At 50.4% G+C, this 25895-nt stretch overlaps 1 protein-coding gene across 8 annotated transcripts in view; it reads right to left on the reverse strand.

The window, feature by feature from the left end:
- CKAP5 (cytoskeleton associated protein 5) overlaps positions 1–25895 on the reverse strand; it is a 901993-nt gene that overhangs the window by 100451 nt on the left and 775647 nt on the right. For all 8 annotated transcript variants that reach the window (XM_086959680.1, XM_086959676.1, XM_086959682.1 and 5 more), the window contains 2 exons: positions 17910–17985; positions 8421–8609 (listed from right to left, as the gene is read on the reverse strand). In XM_086959680.1, coding sequence (XP_086815806.1) covers positions 8421–8609; positions 17910–17985 — 265 coding nt within the window. The remainder of the gene's footprint in view (positions 1–8420; positions 8610–17909; positions 17986–25895) is intronic.

Here is a 25895-nt window from a genome sequence, read left to right on the forward strand (position 1 = left end):
CGACATCGGACCAGAATGCCTCAACTCACGACTGTCCTTCTACACCCCCTCCCGCCAACTACGTTCTTCCAGCCAAGCCCTCGCCACTGTACCTCGCATCAACAAGTCAACCATGGGAGGCAGATCCTTCTCATACCTGGCTGCTAAAACGTGGAACTCACTCCCCACCTACCTTCGCCTTACCCAGAACCACCTAGCATTCAGAAAGCACCTTAAAACGTGGATATTTGACAAGTAATCCTCCTCCCCTCCCTAAGCGCCTTGAGACCCTCTGGGTATGTAGTGCGCTATATAAATTCTCTGACTTGACTTGACTTGACATAATATTCCAGCTGTCAGTGAGCTGCATTGGAGCAGTTTAAATTATATTCTATGTGGTTATTACTCGTGTACTAAGCAACAGGATGAGACTGATGAAATAAACTCTTAAACATGTATGGTATTTTCTCTTAGTACCATACTGGTGTATGCTATTCTAAGGAACAAAATTGGGTTTGAATTACCACTGCATCTCTAATCCCCTTATGGGACAGCACACCAGCAAGTATTTCAATTGGAGTTGTCTGAGGCTACAATAACCTCGACTTTCACGCTCAAGCACTGGTGCACTGAACTAAGTTTAGGGACCTGTGGGCGAGAAATACAATCCTTGGGAGCTAGGCCAGAGCCCAAGTTTATGCAACAATGGAGACCTGGATCACGTTCTTGCCCTCAACAGATACTAGCCCTACGATCATCTCTAGCGTGCGCTATGAAAAGCTGGACATCCAGCTCTTTATATTTTTGGGAATTAATGCTTTGAGTCAAGACACCATAAACAGTCACCAATCAATCAGGGTTCTTTTTGAGCACGACTTCTCACCCGTGAGGATCTCACGGAACTGAGTGGGGGAGGGGTGATGGCTAAGCGGTTCAGTCAAATGAAATGAAATGAACAGTATTTAATAAAGCGCACTGCTGCCAAGCGGCTTCCTGGCGCTGGGGGACCTGGATCAGAACTCACAGAGGGGAACAGAAGGGAACCTAAGGAGGGAAAGCCAAAGAAAAAAGAAAAGTTTTTAAGGCTTTACGGAAGTGGCTAAAAATAGGAATGGAGCGAAGATGAAGTGGGAGACTATTCCAGAACTGGGGAGCCAAGACAGAAAGACGAGTGCCCCCAGATCTGGATTTACGGAAGCGGGGAATGTGAAGAAGGGAGAGAGAGGAAGAGCGGAGGGTGCGACTGGGGACATAGGAAGAAATGAGGGAAGTGATGTAAGCAGGGGCAGAGCGAGAGTGGGCACGAAAGGCAAAGCAAGCAAGTTTGAAAAGGGATCTAAAGCGGATAGGGAGCCAGTGAAGGGATTTCAAGAAGGGGGCCAATGTGCAGGGGACCAAGGGTTAGAAGGGCCACCCGTGAGGACAAGTTCCGTCTTATCGGGGTTGAGCTTAAGATGGTTGGCGCTCATCCACTCAGAGATAAAGATAAGGGTGGAACTGAACTTGGGAATAGAATCGGGAGAAGAAGACAGATCAAAGACAAGCTGGAGGTCATCTGCGTAATTATATACAGAGACCCCCAGCTTGAGAAGAGAGGAAACAAGGGGACAGATGTACAGATTAAAGAGGAGAGGGGAAAGAGAGGAGCCCTGAGGAACACCACAGGTGACCGGACAGAAGGGGGCAGAGAAACCGGAGAGATAAACAGCCTGATGCCTATCCTGAAGAAAGGATGAAAGCCAGGAGAAGGCCGCACCCCGAATGCCCGCTGCGCAGACACGGTCGAGCAGAATGGAGTGGTCGACCGTGTCAAACGCAGCGGACAAGTCGAGAAGCACCAGGGCTTGGGGAAGGTTAACATCAGCCTTGCCCTTGAGTTCATCCAAGACCGCTAGAACCACCGCTTCTGTAGAATGGCCAGGGCGGAAGCCCGCCTGGTGGGAAGCTAAAAGACCATTGTCCTCGATGTATGAGGAAAGGCAGGAGGTAACGTGGGTCTCTAAGATTTTACCCAAGTAGGGGAGGAGGGAGATAGGACGGAAATTAGCGGGGAGGGAAGGATCTAGACCAGGTTTTTTTAGAATGGGGAGCACAACAGCAGATTTAAAGGAAGAGGGAACAGTACCAGAGGCCAGTGAGGAGTTGAGAAGAGAGAGGGGAGGACCAGGACAGTTAGTGAAGAGGATTTTGAGGATACGCGCGGGAACACCGTCCAAGGGAGAGCCAGATTTAACTTTAGACAGATAGTTGTGAAACAAGTCAGGGGAGATAGGGGGGAAAATGTCAAGGGAAGAAGAAGGGAGAGTGGCAGGGCTAGTGAGGATAGGCTGAGGCACAGTGGGAATGTTAGCTTTAATTTTCGCAATCTTGTCGATAAAAAAGTTATTGAGTGAGAGACAGAGGGGTTGGGAAGGAACCAAGCCGGGGGAGGAACGATCAGAAGTGGCAAGATTGCGAACCAAAGAGAAGATTTCGCGGGGTTCATTCACGGAGAGCGATACTCTCTCCGTGAAATAGGAAGTTTTGGCATTAAGAACTGCTTTTTTGTAGTTGGTAAGGAGTTGCCTGTACTGAGCTCGCAGAGGGGGGGGGGGGCGGGGGAGGGGGAGTACTGACGTCTCCAAAGGCGTTCCGCCAGCCTAAGATCAAGTTTTAGTGCTTTGAGCTCAGTAGAGAACCATTTGTGCGCGTCGTATGGATGAACCGCTTTGATCTTTTTGAGCGGGGCCACCCGGTCACACGAAGCAGCAAGCCATGTATTTAAGGCTTTGGCCTGGGAATCAAGGGGGAGACAGGTAAGATCAGGAGCGGAAGAAACCAAAGATAGTGAGAGGGAATCAAGGTCGGTATGGTTCCAATTGCGGGCTAGAAGGCTTTTAGGGGGAGAGGGTTTATCAGCCACACCTAAGTGAACAGAAAAGGAAATAATAGAGTGATCAGACCAGACACAGGGAGAGATGGAGGGAGGTAAAGCAAGGGGACAAGATGCCCAGATTTGGACGAGTATATGGCCGTGCACGTGGGTCGGGGTTGTGACGTAAGAGGTAAGATTCAGACATTGAAGAGTGGCAGAGAAGTCTTTAGAAGAAGAATCTTCCTTAGGGTCTCCTGGCCAGAAATTAAAGTCACCGAGAAGGAGCACAGAGGAGTTGTTGACCACGAGGGTGGCCAGCAACTCCTGGATGGAGGCTACAAAGGAAGGCATCGATTGAGGGGGGCGATAGACAAGAACCACAGTGAGGGGGGAAGGAAAATTGAGGGAGCGGGCCACCAGGTAGTCCACATTAGGAATGGGGGGGTGAGGAAGGAGCTGAAATTTAAGTGGCGACCGGACAATCATCGCCACCCCCCCGCCGGCCCTGCCATCCGGGCGGTCAGCTCAGAGGGCATAGTAGGTGTCGGGGAGGATGGCTAGGAGATCAGGGAGAGAGTCAGTAGTGAACCAGGTTTCGGTCAGAAATAAAAAGTCAGGAAAGTCAGTGGTTAGAAGATTAAAAAGTGCTGTCTGGTGTTTAACTGCGGACCGGGTGTTGAGTAGGTAGGCAGAGGCAACCGTGAGGGCCGAGGGGGGACGAGGAACCATAGGAGAAGTAGAAGGGAGAGGAGGGGGGTCAGAAGAGATAAGAGTCGGGTGAAGTAGGGGAGAAGAGAGAATGCCAAGTGATTGTAGGTGATAAAGGGGGAGAGGGGCAGGAGAGGGAAAAGCGGATAGGGCAGTAAGTTGGGCAGCAGTATAAACCAGGCGAGAGGCAGAGTGTGTGGCCCCTGGTCCCGGCCCGTCGCGGACAGGCGCAGACGGGCTTAACTTCGGCGCGCCTTCGTCGCGCCCGCCCGCTGCGCCGTCGGAAATCAGGAACAGTTATGTAGGGGCGACACATGGAGAGGGAGGGTCAAGGGGGCGTGACAGGGGGTGGAGGAGCCAAAGCGCTGCAGCGCCGAGGACAGACCCGCCCAAGATGGTGGAGCCGCCCGTCCCCTCCGAGAGTCAGGCGAGGAGGGGGCGATCAGCGGCGGCGGTCTGGTCCTGGTCGCGTGCAGGGAAGGGGCAGCCAGGAAGGATTCGAGCGCCGGGATCGAGGCGCAGTGCAGGTGTGTGGCCAAGTTTATTTAAAAAGCAAGAATGCTTAAGAGTCTCGTTGCTCCCGGAGTCGCCTCGGGAGATCAGTGTGCAGGTCGGTGAGCCCAGGTAAATGAGCTCCTTAAAAGCTGAGCCAGGGGGGGGAGGAGCCAAAGCGCTGCAGCGCCGAGGACAGACCCGCCCAAGATGGTGGAGCCGCCCGTCCCCTCCGAGAGTCAGGCGAGGAGGGGGCGATCAGCGGCGGCGGTCTGGTCGCGTGCAGGGAAGGGGCAGCCAGGAAGGATCCGAGCGCCGGGATCGAGGCGCAGTGCAGGTGTGTGGCCAAGTTTATTTAAAAAGCAAGAATGCTTAAGAGGGGGGGCGTGGCCGAGCGCGAAGCGAGATGGCCGCTTAGGCTGGGAGCTCCGCTCGCCACGGCATCGATCCTGAAATTCTCCTGCCTTCCCGTGCTCGCATTAGCTTGGTGCTGATCTTCTGCGGCGTCGGAAGATCCGGGGAGTACCTGGCCGAAATCCTGGGGCTTGAAGTGACCGGCATCCCCCTTTTCTGCTCCCTGCCGTTTGAGCCGCGGCGGGAACGGACGGCTGGCCGAGGGTCCGGAAGTTGACGCCGGCTGTTGGAGGCACTGGAGACCGCGGCTGTGCAGGCCGGGATGTCCGGAGGTTCGTAATGCTGCGGATGGCACTGGGGACGCACGGGTGAGCGCGGCGACCGGCGCAACCCCGAAAGCGGGCGCACACATTGCGAAGCCCGCCACATCGGCTTGCTGAGTCGTCCCTTTGTTCTCGGAGTGGATGGTACGAACTAACGGCACGAAGGTGGGGCGCCATTTTGGAGCGGACTCTCCGATGTGGACCTTGTCTGTCGGAGTAAGCCCTGAGCTGTAAGTGCCTGGACTTCAGTGGTACGGGGATCGGACCTCCTGCGTTGTTTACCCTGTATACTACGACCCCATACCGTGAATCGCGGATACCTCCGGAGACCCCCATGGACTGCTTGCTGACTAAAACTCCCTGCCCACGGCCGTGGTCGGCGTGATGACCTGTACCCCACGAATGTGTGCATTGCCGGCTCCCGTATGCGGATTCCCCCAGAGCCTCTTGGCTAGGTGGCACAGTGTCAATTTCCGACGCTGTCTTGTGAGGGCGTCTCTTTGCGGGGGTATTTGCTCGGACCAGCGTCGCAGGATGGGGCCCTCACTTCGACACATCCTGAATGCATTGGACTCTCTTCGTGTCGCCTGGGTAAGGGAAGCCGAAGACCTTGGTAGACGGCTGGATGCCATTATAGCTTCGCCGTTGGCTGTCAGCCCTGATGATCGGGCGGAGAGTGGTGTCACGGACGGCTCTGTGCAAGAGGTGGGTGCACCGACTATGCCTTCACGGTTGACCCTGTGGGAGACCCGGACCAGTGATGGTGGTGGCACTGGGCAGCCTGACTGCGTGAGTGTGGCCTTGGGACTTGCTGAAGCGCCGCCGGTGGATCCCGTTCACGGACCTGCTTCTGGGACCACCAACTTCGATTTGCCCTTATTGTGTTGTGACTTGGCGATATGGCCTGGTACTTTGCTGCGGTCCCTACATATCTGGATTGATCGTTTTCCTGGCCTCTGGGTGGCGAGATCGCTCGTGCGGTTGGTCCTGCTTTGCTTGCCCGACCACCCTGATTCTCTAATGTACTGCACTGCTACCCTTCAGCTACTGCGCCTCGATGGCAGGGACAAAACGGGCCAGGGGTGACCCCTCCATCGGTGCAACCAGGACTGCTCCCCGGATGACTAGTGTGATGACCTTGATTATTGTTTTGTGTAGCGACGCCGCTGCTGTCTGTTCATGAGCTGGCTTAATTAAGATCGACACTGAGCTATTTAGTGTGGGGGGGGGGGGGGGGTTTACTTTTTGTGTTTTTCCTCCCAGTTTTCTTTCCCTTTCTTTGGGACCTTCTGGGGCGACGGGCACGCTAGTCGGGGGTGGGCCATAGCCTCGTTAGACGTGCAGGGTGGGGGGTTGGGGACCTGTGGGTTGTTTCTTCTTATGTTCTATGGCCCGTTTCTTGGTTGAGTCTTTCTTCTGTATTCCCTCTTGTGGGTTTTCTGGGGTACCAAGCATGCCTATGGGGGGGGGGGGGGGGGGGGGGGGGGGGGCCGTGGCCCTCCGCTGCATGCAGGGTGGGGGGTTGGGGTGCAATGTGTTTTTTGTGCTTCTTTGTCTCTATGGCCCTACGTTTCTTCTTTCTAGTCTTTTTCTTTTCTATATTCTTCTTCAGTGGGACTGGGTTTCGCGTAATCTGGAAGGGTGTCCACCGTGAGTCATTGCGGACTGGGTATATTTGTTGCCACTTGTAGGTAGACCATTGTGTTTTAGAGTATTACTTGTGGTTCACTTTGCTTCCTGATTTGTGCCCTTCCCAGGACGATTCCTAACTGTGGCGGGAAGTGGTTCCGGCGACATACTGCATTGTATACTGTTTAATCCTGTTTGCACGTAAACGGAACCGATGGTTTGTTCTTGATATCCTGATGCCAATTTTCCTTCAGACTTTAAATTTAAAAATTAGACCTCAATGATCCTGTATTTGATCCTGACGGAATTGCCTTATTGACCTGTATTGTATTTCAGTGCCTTCGGGCTGTGCTCCTGGTTGTATGTGTAACCTTTTTTTGTCAATAAAGGTCTTCCAAAAAAAAAAAAAAAAAAAAAAAAAAAAAAAAAAAAAAGAATGCTTAAGAGTCTCGTTGCTCCCGGAGTCGCCTCTGGAGATCAGTGTGCAGGTCAAAGCGCTAGGTCTTGCGGTACTTCCTGAATGGCAGCAACAATGGTGTTTGTCTGAGGTGTAGAGGTAGGGAGTTCCATGTCCTCGCAGGGAGGCAGGAGAAGGGTCTTCCTACAGCGGAGGTCTTGACAATCCGTGGGATAGTGGCCAGGGCCAGTTGGGGTGAGTGGGGATGTCTGGTGGGAGTGTAGAAGGAGAGGCTGTTGTGGAAGCAAGCAGGTCTGTCACTGTGGAGGGCTTTGTAGACGTGCATGAGGAGCTTGAAGGTAATTTTTTTGTTTATAGGTAGTCAGTGTAGGCCTTCGGTGACAGGTAAAATTGCTGTGGCATGGGATGTTCAGGATGAGTCTGGCAGAGGCGTGTTGGATGTTAGACAGTTTCTTTAGGAATCAAGCATCGTAGGACCGGTTTCTGACTATCAGCAGTCATCAGTCAGGATAGCTTGACTCCAGTGGCCTAGTGAGCACGGGACCCACGTCTGGGCATAGGCTTCCCACATAGGGCGAACAGCAAAACAAACAAGATGATGGACGGAATGTTGCACAATGGCAAAACATTCACCCCCAGTCATAGATCTGAGTTTAATCCATTGTTACTTTGCTCACCAAGCCCCCCCCAGTTCAGACATGGCCATGTATGAACTGGGGTGGCGGAGTGAGCTAAAGAATGATGATGCATTAAACCCAGACCCAGATCAGTTGACTGGGGGGGGAGTGCTTGTAATGTTCACCACTCCGTCCATCACCCCCTTTGGTTTTGCTTTGTTCGTCCTAAGTTGGTAGGGTATGCCCAGACGTGGGTCCCTTGCTCACTTTGCCACTAGATTCAAGCTAGCCTGGCTGATCAGCCAGAAACCGGTCCTGGGATGATTGTTTTAAGTCCAGGGAATGGCTTGGCAGTTCGGGCTGTACTGTTCCCATGAGGCACAGGTTCAGAGTGATTTGCATATGGCCATGTCTGAACTGGGGTGGCGGAGTGGGCTAAAGAATGATGGATTAAACCCAGATCAGTTGACTGGGGGTGAGTGATTGCAATGTTCAACACTCCGTCCATCATCCCCTTTGGTGTTGTATTTGTTTTAATAACCAGTGTATTTTGTTGTTTAGTTACTGTAGTACTCCGCATGAAAATGCACTACAAAAGGAGGCAAATGTGTGGTATGTATGGAATAGACCTGCATATTAATCAGGAGAGTATACCATCCTGGAGAAGTCATGCTCAGTGATAGAAACATCACTCTGGACTCCGACCTTGACCCTTGAGTTAGCAATCTTACAGATCTACAATGGACGTATTGTCTTAACCCTTCAGCTTGGTGCCCTCATCTTATCTACTGTTTTTGATCACGCCTTAGACACAAGTGAAACGTTACAGCCAGACGAATTGCAGGACGATCTCTTTCCATGTCCGTGCATAGCACAAGAGACAGTAAAATCATTCAAAATATATTCTTGTATCTGGATTACTTCAAACGTTGAGAAGTGTTTGAATTGTAATATACAGAGGTTAACACGTCTGTAATAAATGTGAGAAAGTATAAGAAAAGGCATTTCATGCCCATGCTTAGAAGAGAGAATAATGTGAGACTGACCTTCACTCCCTTGAGCTTGCACAGAGTATGCAGAAGAGTCTTTAGCGTCCTTATGGGGAGTTCCGCCTTCTGCTGCTTCAGTTTCTCTTTCGGAAACACTTTCATGAAGTTGTGGATGTCCAGCAGGATTTTATCCAAGTTGAGATTGTTAATTGATTCAGGCAGAAGTCGCACCATTCTCCAGAGACACTGAAAAAAGAAAAACATTAATGCAACAGTTGGCACTCCTAAGAAGTAAGGTGGTGGGGACATTGAATCCTATTTGGTGCAACATCCAAACCATTGCTATAGATCACGACAGACATACTTGTGTGTTGAATGGCACAGACCTGTAGTCACAGGATATGCACAACCAACTACTGCGGACAACCAAAATAAGCCATGACAATGCTAGTGACTGGGCTTGTGTTACACTGTGTGTGAAGTAGCATGCAAATAGCTCATACCAAAGAATCAAACTGTAGAAAAGTTTTGAATTTTTGATGGGGGTATTTGGGGAGGGGGCTGGAGGAACAAGAATTTCTAAAGTGCTAGTTATTTCCTAGCAAGAACCACAGGCCCACAGGACTGCTAGTCAGAAGACCAAGTTACTTACCTTCGGTAACGCTTTTTCTGGTAGATACTGTATCTGCCTGTGGATTCCTCACATTGTGAATATCCCCATGCGTCCGCAACATTCAGAAAATCTTTTTTGTAGCTTTGCGCCGACGACGTCACAGAGGCATGGCATTGCGCGCGACTCCGCAGACGTCACCGACACCATAATAGGCCCACGCCGGCGTGATGAAGTCAGTTCCGCCCTTTTTTCCGTGCCTACGAGGCACACGGACGGACCAACAACATTAGATATATACACAGTATACAATAGTCAAGATAATGCACACAGTGTAAACACAATGTAGTAATTCAAGTAGAATAAAACACTACTTTTGAGAATAACATATATACTTTAAAACATTGCCATTATCTAAGGCAGAGTTCTTCAAACTGTGGGGCGTGCCCCCCTAGGGGGGCGCGACCCCATCTCAGGGGGGGCGTGCACTCCACCCTTAAATCTCACTTTAGATTGTTTCCAGCTGTACTAATCGTGCACATACTTTTCTATTTTGAAAGAATACCGGGAGCAATTTGCTTTCGGTTTCACATCACAGGAGGCTCCCAGCCTCCCACGGCAGCTGAAACATTTCAGCTCTTGGAAATAACCATCCGGGAGGAAGTTTTTTTAAAGAAAGGAGGCAAAGTTTCTCTTTAAATTGAGTAAATATGAGCATGTCATACACTCACAGTTTTATTTGAAAATTACAAAAGTGCATGTGCAATGTAGCCATTTTTCATGCATGTTTAATACATCATGTACTCGGCAGGTTGGTTTGGCAACTTACTCCACAGTAATTCATATTGTGTAAGCCATGGGCAAACCGCATTCAGGGGGCAGATCCTCAAATGGCTCAGAAATGATAATGGGGTGGAGGTGCACAACCTTACACTTCCTCAAATTAACATGGGGTTTTTCATAGGAAAGATTCACAGTGCATAACTCCGAAACCAGTAAATTAAAAGTCCATCATATTTTAATGGCATAGCAGCTTTTCGACCATTCAATTTTCATTCAGTTCTTGGGTTGGTAAATTTTCACTTAGCTCTTTTGGAGATGCCTGTGTCGAACTGAAGGCTTACTAGCAATGTACGCAACTCATGCCTTTATATTTATTTCTTACTTTAGGACCCCTGTAAAGCACCACTTATCGCCTGACTGAATGATGTCTGCACCTTATGTGGCATACAGTTATATAGTAATACAATCGGAAGTATAAAGACAATGGACACAAATGACAACACGATTAACATTATGACACAATTGCATCAGTAAAACCCTAGTAAAAATAATATGCAGACATTTTATCTTGAAATTTTTTGATTTGTACCGTGTAATAAGCCTGTCATTTAAACACACCCACTCACAAACCTGCAGCTTACTAAACACTCTTACTGTGTTTAACATTATTTGCCGGATATGGCTTCGGATATGCGAATGGCGGTCGATTATGTAGTGTACCAGAGTCAAATAGTGGAGGAGGGGGGGCCCGACATCTAAAAAAATTCAGCTGGGGGGGCTCAACTGAAAAAAGTTTGAAGACCTCTGATCTAAGGTATAGAAGAGTGGACAACGGGGAGGCGGGTGGGCATGTGAGGAATCCACAGGCAGATACTGTATCTACCAGAAAAAAGAATTACCAAAGGTAAGTAACCTGTTCTTCTGATGGATACATCTGCCAGTGGATTCCTCACCTTGTGAATAGAGTCCCACAGCATTCCCCACTCCCAGAGGAGGGTGTCCATTCTCCTATACCAGAAAATCCTGGAGGACAGAACGCGCAAAGTATCCGTCCCTCCTCACTTCGGTATCGAAGCAGTAATGCTTCGCGAAAGTGTGGAGGGAGGCCCAAGTTGCCGCTCTACAAATATCCTCTACAGGCACACCCCTAGACAAAGCAGATGTTGAAGACTTTGCTCTAGTAGAATGAGCCCTTCTACCCTCTGGAAGTTCCTTAACCGCCAGGGAGTTGCAGATCTTGATGCATAGTATGATCCATCTTTAAAGTGTGCGCTTGTGCACAGCTTTTCCTTTCTTGCAGCCAGCAAATCCCAGAAAGAGCTGGTCATGCACCCTGAACTCTCTGGTTCTGTCCAGGTAGAGCTCACCGCCCTCTTAGGATCCAGGCGATTAAGCCTCTCCTCATCCTTGGAAGGGTGAGGGGGAGGATAGAAGGTAGGAAGGGTAATAGACTGTCCTAGATGGAAGGGAGTTACCACCTTAGGCAGAAAAGCAACCCTGGTCCTAAGAACCATTTGTTCAGCATGAAAGGTCAAGAATGGGGGCTTCGAACTAAGAGCTTGAAGCTCAGTTACCCTCCTTGCCGAGGTAATAGCAACCAGGAAGACCGTCTTAAAAGACGAAAGTCTCAAGGGACATTTGTGCAAAGGTTCGAAAGGAGAACCCATCAGGAGAGTAAGCACCAGATTTAAGTCCCATTGAGGCACAATAAAGGGAGTAGGAGGAAATTTATTTGTAAGGCCCTTCAAAAATCTTAAAACCACAGGAGATTTGAACAATGACGGCTGATACGGCAAACAAAGAAAAGCAGACAAAGCTGAAACATAACCCTTTACAGTGGCAACAGCAAATCCTTGCTGCGCGAAAGAAAGAGCAAATTGTAGTATATCAGATAAACAAGCCTTCAATGGATCAACAGATCTCTCCACACCAAGTGACAAATTTAGACCATCTGTATGAATAGATAGATTTGGTGGAGTCACGCCTGGCCGATAGAATGACATCCACCACATCAGGTGGGAGAGAAAAGGAATTCAGGTTGCCCCGTTCAATCTCCAGGCATGAAGGTGTAAGGTCTGGAGGTGGGGGTGTAGAACCTGCCCCTCCATCAGAGAGGAGATCTGCCCTGAAAGGGAGACGGAGCAGCGGGCACAAGGAGAGGTGGAGAAGATCTGTGAACTACACCCTTCTTGGCCAATCCGGGGCGACCAATATGACTTGGGACCGGTCTTGGCGAATCTTATTCAGTACCCGAGGAATCAAGGGTATGGGAGGAAACACGTAAAGGAGTCTTGAGTCCCAACTCAACTGAAACGCGTCCCCCAAAGCTCCCTGCATCGGATACTGGAGACTGCAGAATGACGAGCAGTGAGCATTCTCGCGAGTGGCGAACAGGTCCACTTGAGGAGTTCCCCACGTAGAAAGACGTGACGAACTACCGCCGGATGGAGCCTCCACTCGTGGTCGGCTGAGAAGTGCCGACTGAGACGGTCTGTACGAACGTTCAGAACTCCGGCCAGATGATTTGCCATCAGACAAATCCGATGGTCTTGAACCCAAGATCAGAGACGCAGAGCCTCTCTGCAGAGACACTGCGACCCTACTCCTCCCTCTTTGTTGACATACCACATCCCGGTGGTTTTGTCCGTCAGGACTTGAACCGACCGACCGCGAAGGGAAAGGAGGAAGGCCTTGAGTGCCAAACGTATCGCCCGCAATTCCAGAAGGTTGATGTGAAGCCACCTTTCCACTGGAGTTTAAAGACCCTTGACCTCCAGATCCCCCAGATGAGCACCCCACCCTAGAGTGGATGCATCCGTTATCACTGTGGCCACAGCTGGAGGCAGTTGAAAGGGCTTCCTTTGAGACAGGTTGCCTTCCACTCCCCACCAAGTCAGATCTGCTGCAGTTTCTCTGGAGATACTCACAGACTCCCTGAGATCTCCGTTGTGTTGATACCACTGCCTGCGGAGGCACCACTGGAGTGCCCTCATGTGCCAGCGGGTTCCATGTTCAAATATCGACAACAAAAATAGTTTACAAAAATATAGATGTAAAAATATAGACTACATAAATGTAGAATCCCTATACTTAAACAGGTAAGTACAACAATATCGACTAAAATATCGTTGTAATAAATATCGATGTAAATAATATCGACTTAAAAAAACATAATATAACTTAAATTAAATTATTAATTAATATTAATGTTATTAACAAAATTAATTAATTTAAATTTATATTTTTAATTATAACAAATAAACTTAATTTAATGAATATAAAAACAATAAATGTGTACATATACATATATTTTCTTATTTACATTATCGTATTATCTTTATTTAATTATAAACTTTAATAAGTATAAAAAATGAAATAAACACATATATAAAACATTTTGAATACAAAATAATATTTTATATTTAATTAACACATTAAAATATTAAAAAATAATACAAACATTTTATAACAAAATACAAACATTAGTAGTTAACACATTTGATTAGCGAAGGGGTAAAAATGACTATTCCCACTCCAAAGAGTGCAACAGTAGGGAAAGCGTTGGATAGCGTAGGGGTAAATTACTATTCCCACTCCAGAGGGCGCAACAGTAGGGAAAGCGTTGGATAGCGTAGGGGTGAAAATTACTATTCCCACTCCAGAGAGTGCAACAGTAGGGAAAGCGTTGGATAACGTAGGGGTAAAAATTACTATTCCCACTCCAAAGGGTGCAACAGTAGGAAAAGTGCTGGATAGCGTAGGGGTAAAAATTACTATTTCCACTCCAGTGAGTAAAATAGTAAGGAAAGCGCTGGAACACAAAACAATAAAAAAACTACCATAATTTTTTGTAAATTTTATTTCCAATATAAACATAAATAATATATACATTTAAGTATATTATTAACAAAGATAATAAAAATTAATCAATTACACATTAATTAATACCATTACATCCACCACACACCTAAAATTAATTACACAATTACATTTAATATTTACTAATTAATTAAATAAAATTAATTATTTTTTATATTAATTACCAGCTTTCAACCATGTACACTTAAAAACACCACAACATACACCTACATTTAATAACACATTTACAATTACTAATTACTAATTAATGGCAATTAATAAAAAATATTTATTAATTAAATACATTAATTGCCACCCTTCACACCATTTACACATATCAACTCACCAACACACCTAAAATTAATTAAATTAATATTAATTGAAATTAACTAACAACTAATTATTACACTATTAATTAACACATTAATTATTCAATTAATTTTATATAATTAAATTACTTCCCACCCTATTCCCCTATAAACCCACAACCCGCTACGGAAGTAACAAAATTAAACATAATACACATTAATAACTAATAAAATTCCAAAACATAATAAAATAACTTCCAATTCTCATTTAAAACACTAAAATACATAACATTAATAAATCGATATTTTTGTAAAATATTTTTGTAAACGATATTTATTACAACTATATTATTATCGATATTACTTACCTGTCTGTCGATATTCTGGTCAAACTATATTTTTGTTGTCGATATTTGTTCCACTCGATATTTCTGCGGAGATATTAATGTCAGACGATATTTTTACGTTGATATTACTACTCTGCACCGTGCCAGCGTGCATTGTTGACCAACAGAATGCAGGAAGCCATCAGACCGAGCAGGCGAAGGACCTTCAGGACTAGAACGACCGCTCCATTGAAAAATAAAGGAATCAACTCCTGTATGTCGCGAAACCTTTGAGGAGGAGGGAATGCACAACACACAGTTGTATCCAGTACCGCACCTATGAACAGGTTGCGCTGGGAGGGCACAAGGTGAGATTTGGGCACGTTATTGAAAAACCCAACCTGTACAACAACTGAGTTGTCACTTGCAGATGATGGAGCACCTTCCCTGGAGATTCTGCTTTGAACAGCCCATCGTCCAGATACGGGAATACCGGTATCCCCGATCTTCTGAGATGTGCCACCACCACAGCCATCACCTTGGTGAAGACTAGAGGAGCAATAGTAAGACCAAACGGTAGACCCACAAACTGGTAATGTTGCAATCCTACCGTAAAACGGAGATACTTCCTGTGTGACTGCAGGATAGGGATGTGAAAATATGCGTCCTGTAAGTCTATTGACAGCATCCAGTCTCCTTCCATAAGCGCCTACAGAACCTGTGCAAGGGTGAGCATTTGAACTTCTCCTGTTTTAGGTAAAGGTTCAAGATCCTGAGATCCAGGATTGGACGAAGTCTGCCATCCTTTTTGGGTATCAGGAAATACCAGGAGTAGCATCCCTGACCCCTTTCCTGCTCTGGAACCATCTCTATCACACCCTTTATTAACAATTTCTGGACTTCCGCCTGCAGGAGTAACAGGTGTTCCTCCGTGCAAAAACCTTGGCAAGGAGGGTAATTCGGAGGGAATTCCCAAACGGGAGGAGCATATCCATTTTCTATGAGATTGAGAACCCAAAGATCTGATGTAACCGATTCCCAATCCCGTAGAAAATAGGTATGCCGACCCCCTACAGGACCCGCATGATCCAGAATGGCGGATCTAGGGCTGCTTTTCTGTGGCTGGGGGGTTGTAAGAGGAGGAGGAGGCTTGACGTCCCAGAGGACGAGCTATTCGCTTACCCCTGTATGACTTATACAGCGGATTTTTCTTTTGCTGTTGCTGCTGTTAAACTTGACGGTAGGGACGAAAAGAAGAACGTCCAAAATCTCTATACCTTTTAGTTGATGAACCTCTGGTTTGCAGCTTCAAAGATTAGGCAGTAGCCCTATTGTCCTTAAATCTTTCCAAAGCTGCATCAGCTTTTTCACCAAAAGTCCAACACCATCAAAAGGCAAATCCAACAACACAGCCTGAACATCCGTCGAAAAGTTCGATGACTTCAGCCAGGCAGCCCTTCTAGAGGCAACAGCAGTTCCCATAATGCGAGCAACTGAATCAGCGGTGTCTAGCCCACTCTGGATCACCTGACGTGCAGCCGCCTGTGCATCAGCCAATACCTCATCAAAATCCTTCCTGTGGTCATCAGGAATTTTAGGAGCCAACAGTCGCAAGGAATCCATCAGGGCATGTATGTATCTACCCATAAGGCAAGTGGAATTAGTCGATTTTAAAGCCATACTTGCTGAAGAGAGACTTCTTCGCAGTCTGATCCCGTTTCTTGGATTCCTTATCCCCAGGCACTTGAGGGAATGCACCCACAGTCTTTTTTTGAATAAGCTGCCTGAATAACCAGACTTTCAGGCAAAGGATGAGCGGATAAAAATTCAGGATCCCCAGGTGCAACTTTATACCTCCTTGCAACACTTTTAGCCACTGCAGGAGCTGTAAGAGGCTTGTTCCAAACCTCCAAAATAGGCTCAGTTAATGCTTCATTAAAGGGAAGCAACGGTTCGATAACAGAACTTGGGGAATGGAGGACATCAGTCAAGAGATTGGATTTATATTCCACTGTAGGCAAAGTTAAATGTAAAAGTTCTTCAGCCTTCCTCATGACCATGTGGTATGGCTTAACGTCCTTTGAAGGGGCATCAGGCACAGATGACCGCTCCCAATTAGGAGAAAACTCCAAACTGGCCTCTCCTAGATCTTCAAAACAGTCCTCCTAAAGCTCACCTTCTTCCATCTCAGCCTCAGCTTCTCTATATCTTTGCTCCTCTATAAGGCATTGAGCATCCCTTCGGGATCTCTTTCAACAGCCGCGCCGTTGGATCCGTGAACGACTCAGACGGAGCCGGTATCGACGTCGAGATCGAATCCGAAGGCCCAGGGAGCCGCTAGAGGTCGACTGAGCCGGTGACGGCGGTATCAGCGTCGACGACCTCGGCAGCACCAAGTAATGCCAAGGCGGTGTCGGACCCGGCATAAAGGGAGCTGGAGCATAATAGTGGGGAACTCCTAAATTATACACCAGAGGACCAATGGGACCCGAAGGTGCACCAGAGGGGTACAATGCTCTGGAGTAGACTCCATACATAGCGTTTAAAAACGCAGTAGGGTCTTGACATGGAGCTGGGAAAAGTGGGCAAGAACCCACAGACTGACCTTTCAGAGGTTCCGGATTCGCCTCCCCTTCCACAGGTGGATGTGTAATAGGCACAGAGCCCTCATTCAAAGGGACCTCTTCATCCTCCTGAGCCGCAGATGGATTTGAAACCTGAGCCGGAGATTGAACCTGCGACTTTAAAGGCGAAGCCTCACCTTCTGGATCAAAGACCTCTGGTGATGGAGACACTACATCCTTGCCATGTCTCCTCTTAGGCGACTTCCGCCTCGAGTCCGAATCCTTACCGGAGTGATGTCGAGATCCATGCCTTCGCTTCTTATGCTTCTTTTTCGATTTCTAAGCATGATCGGAAGACTACCTCGAAGGAGACGCCGTACGGGATCTTGACCTCTACCTCTAATTCAACCTCGCCCTTCTCGAACGCGATCTCAATGTCTTCTTTTCTTTTCTTCCTCAACTTCGCCACCAGAAGTTTAGTTTCCCTCTCACAAAGTGCCTTCGGGTTCATCTTCTTACACGAAGAACAGCCTTCGACATCATGGTCCCTACTCAGGCACCAGATACAATCCTCGTGCGGGTCCGTGATAGACATCATTTTGCCGCACTCTCCACATGGCTTGAAACCGGTCTTCTTAGTCGACATCTTCAGCGAGACAAAAAAGCAAGAAAACAGAGAAAACAGTAACAAATTACCAACAGCTACAGATTCCCCGAAACCGCTAGCGTCGACGCGGAAAAAAAGGAACTGACGTCATCACGCAATGCTGTGCCTCTGACGACGTCGCAAATCTACAAAAAAAATTCCGAATGTTGCTGACGCAAGGGGATATTCACAAGGTGAGGAATCCACTGGCAGATGTATCTATAAGAAAATATTTTCATAGAGAAAGGATCTCAAATATGAGGTTCTCAAACATCTAGGTGTGCAGGGTTAGGTTCACGCTGGATTACAGATTGTGGAACCACAACAACCACTCAGTCCCTGCCTTAAACCCCACTCTGTTCCATGGTAAGACAGCTAATCAAACCTTCCATCCTAAGTTTAGGAGAAGTAGGGAGCTAATGAGTCATAACACTAGGAGGCTGCAACTTACCTTCATGACTAGTTCAGAGAACTTGGGTGAACTAGCTGTGGACAGTAGGCTATCCTGGAGCAGCACAAGCAGAGCACTGAAAGAAAGAAAGATCTACAGTAAAGCACCTGTTCATTAGGAATAGAAAATTTACAACACTGGTACATGCAGGATCAGGCAACTGCACCTTGGCAACAATTTAAACTGGTCAGCAGCAAAAAGTAGCAACTATTGATGTTGCCAGGCAATCACAAGTCACAATCTTTAATGCATAGTGAATAGCTACCACTTTAAAAAACCGATACACAACTGTAACCAAACTTATTCATATTAGTTTTCCTCCATAGGTACATAAGTACAAGTTACACAATCTGGAAACAAAATTTCTGGTGGATACTTGACCCAAACACAGATTTCCCACCTATAGAATATCCTCAGGCTCCAGAACGGATTTGATTATTTTTTTTAAAAAAAATTGCTTCCATGTGCCAGTAGGTGCAGTCATGCAGCACCAAGTTACTTACTTGTGTAACGATATATCTTTAAGAGACCTTAGTTAGTGATAGATTCCTTACCTTAGAATATCCCCGGGAGTCAGGCTGGATCCGGAAAGTTTTTCTGCTCAGCAGTACCTCTGCGCTCCAGTAGGTCACTGGCGCACAAGTTACTACTTGTGTAACGATATATCTGTAAGAGACATTAGTTAGTGATAGATTCCTTACCTTAGAATATCCCCAGGCGTCAGACTGGATCCGGAAAGTTTTGCGTAGCAGTACCCTTGCGCGTCGGTAGGCGTCGTCTGCGGCTCCGCGTCCGTCGTCGGCGCCGTGATGACGTCGTCGGAGTACTTAGACGCCGCCTCCGCGTGCTGACGTCAGTTCTTAGCCACAGCTTTTCCGCGCCAGAAGCGCAGAGCCATGACAAAAACCGACACTGGTGCCAAGAAACTAGGGCCCTGAAAGGGGATGACCTTAACCCTAGATATCGGTTCGCAGAACGGGGAGGATGGGTGGGTCGGTAAGGAATCTATCACCAACTAATGTCTCTTACAGATATATCGTTACACAAGTAATAACTTGTGCATCTGAAAGACACGTTAGTGATAGATTCCTTACCTTACAATAGATACCCCAGCAATACCAACCCCGGTGGTGGGTCTGCAAACCAATAATCACACCAGAAAGTCCTGGAGAACGGAACGGCCAAAGAAGCCATCCCTCCGGACTTGACTGTGCAGGCAGTAGTGCCTCGCAAACGTGTGCAACGAAGCCCACGTAGCAGCCTGGCAAATGTCCTGCAAGGGCACACCTCGGCCCAAGGCAGTTGTAGTGGCCGTGGCTCGAGTGGAATGAGCCCGCAGCCCAACAGGTGGTTCCTTCTTAGCCAAGGAGTAACACGCCTGGATGCACATGATAATCCATCGAGAAATGGTCCTCTTGTGCACCGCTTTCCCTTTCTTAGCGCCCGCGTACCCAACAAAGAGTTGATCATCCACCCGGAACTGGCGTGTGCGATCCAGATAGAACGAGAGCGCACGTTTTGGGTCCAGACGGTGGAGCCTCTCCTCCTCTCTCGAGGGGTGCGGAGGCGGAAAGAAGGTGGGCAATGTGATGGACTGCCCCATGTGGAAGGCCGTGACCACCTTAGGCAAGAAGGAGGGCCTAGTCCTCAAAACAACCTTGTCCGGATGGACTGAAAGAAAAGGAGGCTTACAAGAGAGGGCCTGGAGCTCACTCACTCTCCTGGCAGAGGTGATGGCTACCAGGAAGGCAGTCTTCAAAGAAAGAAGGCCAAGTGGACAGTTATGAAGTGGCTCAAAGGGAGCGCACTTCAGAAATGTTAGAACCAGGTTCAAGTCCCACTGAGGCATCACGAAAGGAACAGGAGGAAAGGTATGAGTGATGCCTTTCAGAAATCTGTTTACTATAGGGGACTTGAACAAAGAAGGTTGGTCAGGCAGCCTCAGAAAGGCTGAAAGAGCCGAAAGATAGCCCTTGATAGTGCCCAGAGCAGAGCCCTGCTGGGCAAGAGAAAGAAGGAAGAGAAGTACCTCAGAGAGAGGGGCATAGAGAGGATCCACAGCCTTTGCTGTGCACCATGCCACAAATCTGTTCCACCTGCAGGCGTATACCGTTTTTGTGGAGGGACGCCTGGCTGCCAGAATGAGGTTGCAAACTTCAGGAGGCAAGTCAAATGGCCTCAACTGTCGCCGCTCAATCTCCATGCATGAGGTGGAGACTGGACAGGTTCGGGTGGAGGACCGTCCCCTGCTGCTGCGACAGAAGGTCCTCCTGAAGAGGCAGACGAACCGGGGGATCGACTGACATGCTGAGTAGCTCGGGATACCAGTACCTTCGTGCCCAGTCCGGAGCCACAAGGATGACTTGTGCTCGGTCGCGCTTGATCTTCTTCAGCACTCTGGGCAGAAGAGGTATAGGCGGAAAGGCGTACAACAGACCGCAGCTCCACTCGCGACGAAAAGCGTCTCCGAGCGAGTGCCGCCTTGGAAATTCCAACGCGCAGAACTGATGACATTGCACGTTCTCTTCGGTGGCGAATAGATCTAACCAAGGCTCTCCCCAAAGCAGAAAGAGGCCTTGCGCCACGTCTGAGTTCAGACGCCATTCGTGATCCATCGAGCACTGACGGCTGTGTTCGTCCGCCCTGGCGTTCAGAGAACCTGCCAGGTGTTGAACCACCAGAGTCACGCCCTGATGTTCCAGCCATTGCCAGAGGCGCAGAGCCTCCTGGCATAGGGTCCACGACCCCACACCGCCCCGTTTGTTGCAGTACCACATGGCGGTGGTGTTGTCCGTGAACACCTGCACTGCACTCCCTCGGACAGACGGGAGGAATGCTTTCAGTGCCAGACGGATCGCCCGCAGCTCCAACAGATTGATATGGAGCCGGGACTCCGCTGGAGACCAGAGTCCTCTGATCTCCGCCTCTCCCAAGTGGCCACCCCAGCCCTGGAGGGACGCGTCCGTCACAACTACGTGCTCCGGTTGGGGAAGGGAGAGGGATCTGCCTTTGACCCAATCGCAGTCCGTGAGCCACCACTGCAGCTGTCTCGCAGTGCCCTCCGAGATCAGGACATGGTCGGAAAGGTTGCCCCGGTGCTGGGCCCACTGAAACTTCAGGTCCCACTGCAGAGCCCGCATCCGCCGCCGTGCGTGATGCACCAGAAGGATGCAGGAGGCCATCAGCCCCAGAAGCCGCAGCGCCAGCCTGACCGAAACCCGGGATAACGGCCCGAAGATCGGAATCAGGGCCTGAATATCCCAGACTCGCTGTTCGGGCGGGTAAACCGGAAACTGCGCCGAGTCGAGAACCGCTCCGATGAAAAGGAGCTTCTGAGAGGGGCACAGGTGTGACTTCGGCACATTGATGGAAAATCCCAGCCTGTGCAGGAGATCCGCCGTAGTCTGGAGGTGGTTGACGACTGCCTGGGGCGAGCCCGCCTTCAACAACCAGTCGTCTAGGTAGGGGAAGACTGAAACCCCTAACCTGCGCAGGTGAGCTGCGACCACTGCCATCACCTTCGTGAACACCCGTGGGGCGCTGGTAAGGCCGAAGGGGAGCACGGTAAACTTAAAGTGCTCGAGGCCTACCGTGAACCGCAGGTAACGCCGGTGGGCCGGCAGGACGGGGATGTGGAAATACGCATCCTGCAAGTCCAACGCTACCATCCAGTCTCCTGGGTCTATGGCAGCCAAGACCTGAGCCAGTGTCAGCATTTTGAACTTCTCCTTCCGGAGGAAGCCGTTGACGTTCCTCAGATCCAAGATAGGGCGTAGGCCCCCTTTGCCCTTCTTGGGTACCAGGAAGTAGTGGGAGTAGCAACCACGACCTACTTCTGGCCCAGGAACGCGCTTGATGGCCCCCTTGGCCAAGAGGGCCGAAACTTCCTCCTGCAGGAGCCGCAAATGATCCCCCGATACGCGGTGGTGTTGCGGTGGCATGGCTTGAGGGGTCGTCTCAAAGGGGAGGGAGTAGCCCCTTCGGACGATCTGCAGCACCCACCTGTCCGAAGTGACTGCGCTTGTGAGAGTGGTGATGGCGAACCCTGCCCCCCACTGGCGTCACATGGGCCGAAAAGCACGGACTAGGAGGGTTTAGAGGCGGATGCTGCGGGGGCAGGTGTGGACTGGCTCCGCTTGCCTCCCCGACCTCCTCCACGGCGGTTTCCACGGCCGCCGCCGCGCTGGACGACCGTTTGCGGCGAGTGGCTGGCGGCACGCGTGGGGACGCCCCTTCCTTGGCCACGAAAGGAGCGAAAGGCACCCACTTGCTGGCGCGGGGCCGAGAGGCCCACGGACTTGGCCGTAGCCCTGGAGTTCTTAAAGCGCTCGAGCGCGTGGTCTGCCTTGTCGCCAAAGAGGCGACGGCCATCGAACGGCATGTCCATGAGTGTATTCTGGACATCAGCCGAGAAGTTGGCGGATCTGAGCCAGGCGTGGCGTCGAATCGCCACCGTCGTAGCCATCGCTCTGCTCAGCGAGTCAGTTGTATCCAGTCCGCACCTGATCGAATACTTCGCTGCGTCCCGGCCCTCCACTAGGGCTTGGCCGAGTTTGGCCCGTACCTCCAACGGACACTCTGGCAGCAATTCCGCCACCGTTTCCCATATAGAATGGGTTTAACGGCCCAAGAGGCATGCGGTGTTGTTAGACCGCAGTCCTAAGCTAAGGGATGAGAATACCTTTTTGCCAAAGGCCTCGTACCTCTTGGATTCCCGGTCAGGGGGAGCCGACGGGAAGGCGGTCTGGGAGTTAGAGGCCTGGACAACCAGACTCTCGGGGGTGGGGTGGGTGGACAGGAAACATGGGTCACCCGGAGCCGGGCGGTGGCGTCTGGCCATGTTCCTATCTACAGGCGAACCTGTAGCGGGCCTGGACCAAGTGCCCAAAAGAACGTCCGACAAGGCCTCATTAAACGGCAGCATAGGCTCCATGGAGCATGACTGCGGCTTAAGGACCTCAGTGAGGAGGTTAGTCCTCACGGCCGCGACGGGGAGCTCAAGGCCCAACGCCTTAGCAGCCCTCATCAACACCGCACTATATGTCGAGCCCTCCTCCGAGGCCACGGAAGGAGGAGAGACGAATCCAGTGTCTGGAGAGGTGTCCAGGCCACTGGCCTCCCCAAGGTCTCCTGTCCGGTCCATGTTAGACTGACATTCCCTTGTCAGAGGGTCCTCAGACCCCTCCCAATCCTCCTCTTCCCCCATCTCCTGAGACTCAGGGTCGTAAGTGAATGAGGATGGTTCATAGGGATGGAAATCCCCGAACGGCGTCGAGATCGGTGCCGACAGGCTCCGTCCCGACGCCGGAACCCATACAGAGGAGGCATTGGGGACGGCGTCGGCCGAGGCCGACGCCAGAGGGGACACCACACGGACCGACCCCGGGGGGGTCGTAAGGTCCACCGGGGACGTTCCAACGCCCGATGAGGGCCGAACGGCACCCTGCGGCGTCGGGCCCGAAGGCACAGACGACGCCGGGACCGCTGAACCCTGCGGCGCCGAGCCCGAGGGCAGCGGCGGCGTCGGGATCGTGGAGCCCTGCGGCGCCGGCGCCGAAGACGCCGGCGGCGTCGAGGCCAAAGCACCCGACGGCGTCTGGGTCGCAGCCCCCGACCCACTAGGGCCCCCAGACGGGTTCGCTGGGCCCGAAGGCGCCGCGGAACCCATCGGAGAAGAAAGGGACCTCATGGCCATGAGGAAGCGCTCGATCTCCTCCGGCGTCGCGTTCAGCCCAGGGACCGGGGGGTATGGGGCCGAACGCGGCGCCCGCGACTCCTGAGGAGCCGCGTGGGCGGTGTCACCCGAACCCCCGGCCGCATCGCGCGAGCGTCGGGGGGAGTCGGAAGAGCGATGTCTCTTCGACTTCTTATGCTTCTTACCTGAAGACTTGGACCCGGAGGAGTGGCGCCGACTCCCGGAGCTGTGACGGCTCCTCCCCCGCGACCTGTCCCTCGACCTCCCGTGGGACCGGGACCTCACACGGCACGGGGCCGACTGGCGGATCTCGAGGCGCCTGCGGGACCGCTCCCGCCTGGCCTTCCTCGAGAGGGCCCAATAGTCGGAGCAGGCCTCGTCGTCATGGTCGACGCCCAAACACGTCAGGCACAGGCGGTGCGGATCCGAAATCGACATGAGGCGTTCGCACTCGTCGCAGTGCTTGAAGCCGGGCATCCCTAACGGCACCGGCACCGTCTGAGTCGTGAAGACTTCGAAATAGATCAAAAGATCCAAAAAGTTAGTCAAAAAAAGACTAGGGAACTGCTTTTTCCAGATCTGCGCTGGCTGGCGCGGAAAAAAGAAGAACTGACGTCAGCACGCGGAGGCGGCGTCTAAGTACTCCGACGACGTCATCACGGCGCCCACGACGGACGCGGAGCCGCAGACGACGCCTACCGACGCAGGGGTACTGCTACGCAAAACTTTCCGGATCCAGTCTGACGCCTGGGGATATTCTAAGGTAAGGAATCTATCACTAACGTGTCTCTTTCAGATGTCGTAGGCGGTGAGATGACATCACGGAGAGTACTTAGGCGCCTCCCATACGCGCTGACGTCCGTTCTGTACACAACTATTCCGTGCCGAAACGCAGAGCCATGCAAGAAACTGACAATTGGTGCATAAAATTAGGGCCCTAAAAAGACGGATGACCTTAACCCTAGTAACTAGTTCGCAGAACGGGGAGGAAGGGCGGGGCGGTAAGGAATCTATCACCAACTAATGTCTCTTACAGATATATTGTTACACAAGTAACTTGTGCATCTGAAAGACACGTTAGTGATAAATTCCTTACCTTAAAATGGATACTCCAGCAATACCAAACCCGGTGGTGGGTCTGTGAACAGGATAACACCAGAGTCACGAAGCACAGAACCGCCAAAGAAGCTGTCCCTCCGGACCGGACTGTAAAGGCAGGAGTGCTTGGTAAAAGTGTGCAGCCAGGCCTACGTAGATGCCTGACAAATATCCTGCAGGGGGACACCGCGCACCAAGGTAGTAGTGGCTGCTGTTGCCCAGGTCGAATGGGCACGCAGCCCCACAGGAGGCTCCTTCTTGGCCAAGGAATAACATGCTTTGATGCACAAAACGACCCACTGGGAAATGGTCCGTTTGTGCACGGCCCGACCTTTTTTGGCGCCCAATTAGCCCACAAAGAGCTGATCATTCACCTGGACCTGCTGTGTACGCTGCAGATAGAATGCGAGGGCACGTTATGGGTCCAGACGGTGGAGCCTCTCGTCTAACCTTGAAGGATACAGAGGCGAAAAGAAGGTGGGCAAAGCAATGGTCTGCTTGATGTGGAAGGGCGTGACAACCTTTGGCAAAAAAAAAAGGACGTGTCCTCAGAGCCACCTTGTCTAGATGAACAGAAAGGAAAGGAGGTTTGGAAGAAAGAGCCTGGAGCTCATTCACTCTCCTGGCAGAGGTGATAGCAACCAGGAAAGCAGTCTTGAGAGTAAGAAAACGTAAAGGACAGTTATGAAGGGGATCAAAGGTAGCGCACATCAGGAAAGTCAAGACAAGATTCAAGTCCCACTGAGGCATAATGAAGGGTACTGGTGAACACGTATGCGTAATGCCTTTAAGAAAAGAGTTAACAACGAGGACTTAAAAAGAGAAGGCTGGTCTGGAAGCCATAGAAAGGCAGAGATGGCTGAAAGATAACCTTAGAGAGTGCCCAGAGCAGAGCCCTGCTGGGCCAAACAGAGAAGGAATAGAAGAACCTCAGAAAGAGGGACAGAAAGGGGTTCCACAGCCTTTGCTGTGCACCATGCCACAAATCTGTTTCAGCTACAGGCGTACACCGTTTTGGTGGAGGGACGCCTGGCTGCCAGAATGGCATCACAGACTTCGGGAGGAAGATCGAAAGGTGTCAACTGTCCATACCAAGTAGCTCGGGATACCAAACTCTTCAAGCCCAGTCCGGAGCCACAAGAATAACGTGGGCCCGGTCGTGCCCGATCTTCAGCACTCTGGGCAGGAGTGCT

The sequence above is a fragment of the Lissotriton vulgaris genome, chromosome 2_2 (assembly GCF_964263255.1).
Source record: "Lissotriton vulgaris chromosome 2_2, aLisVul1.2, whole genome shotgun sequence".
Taxonomy (NCBI): Eukaryota; Metazoa; Chordata; class Amphibia; order Caudata; family Salamandridae; genus Lissotriton; species Lissotriton vulgaris.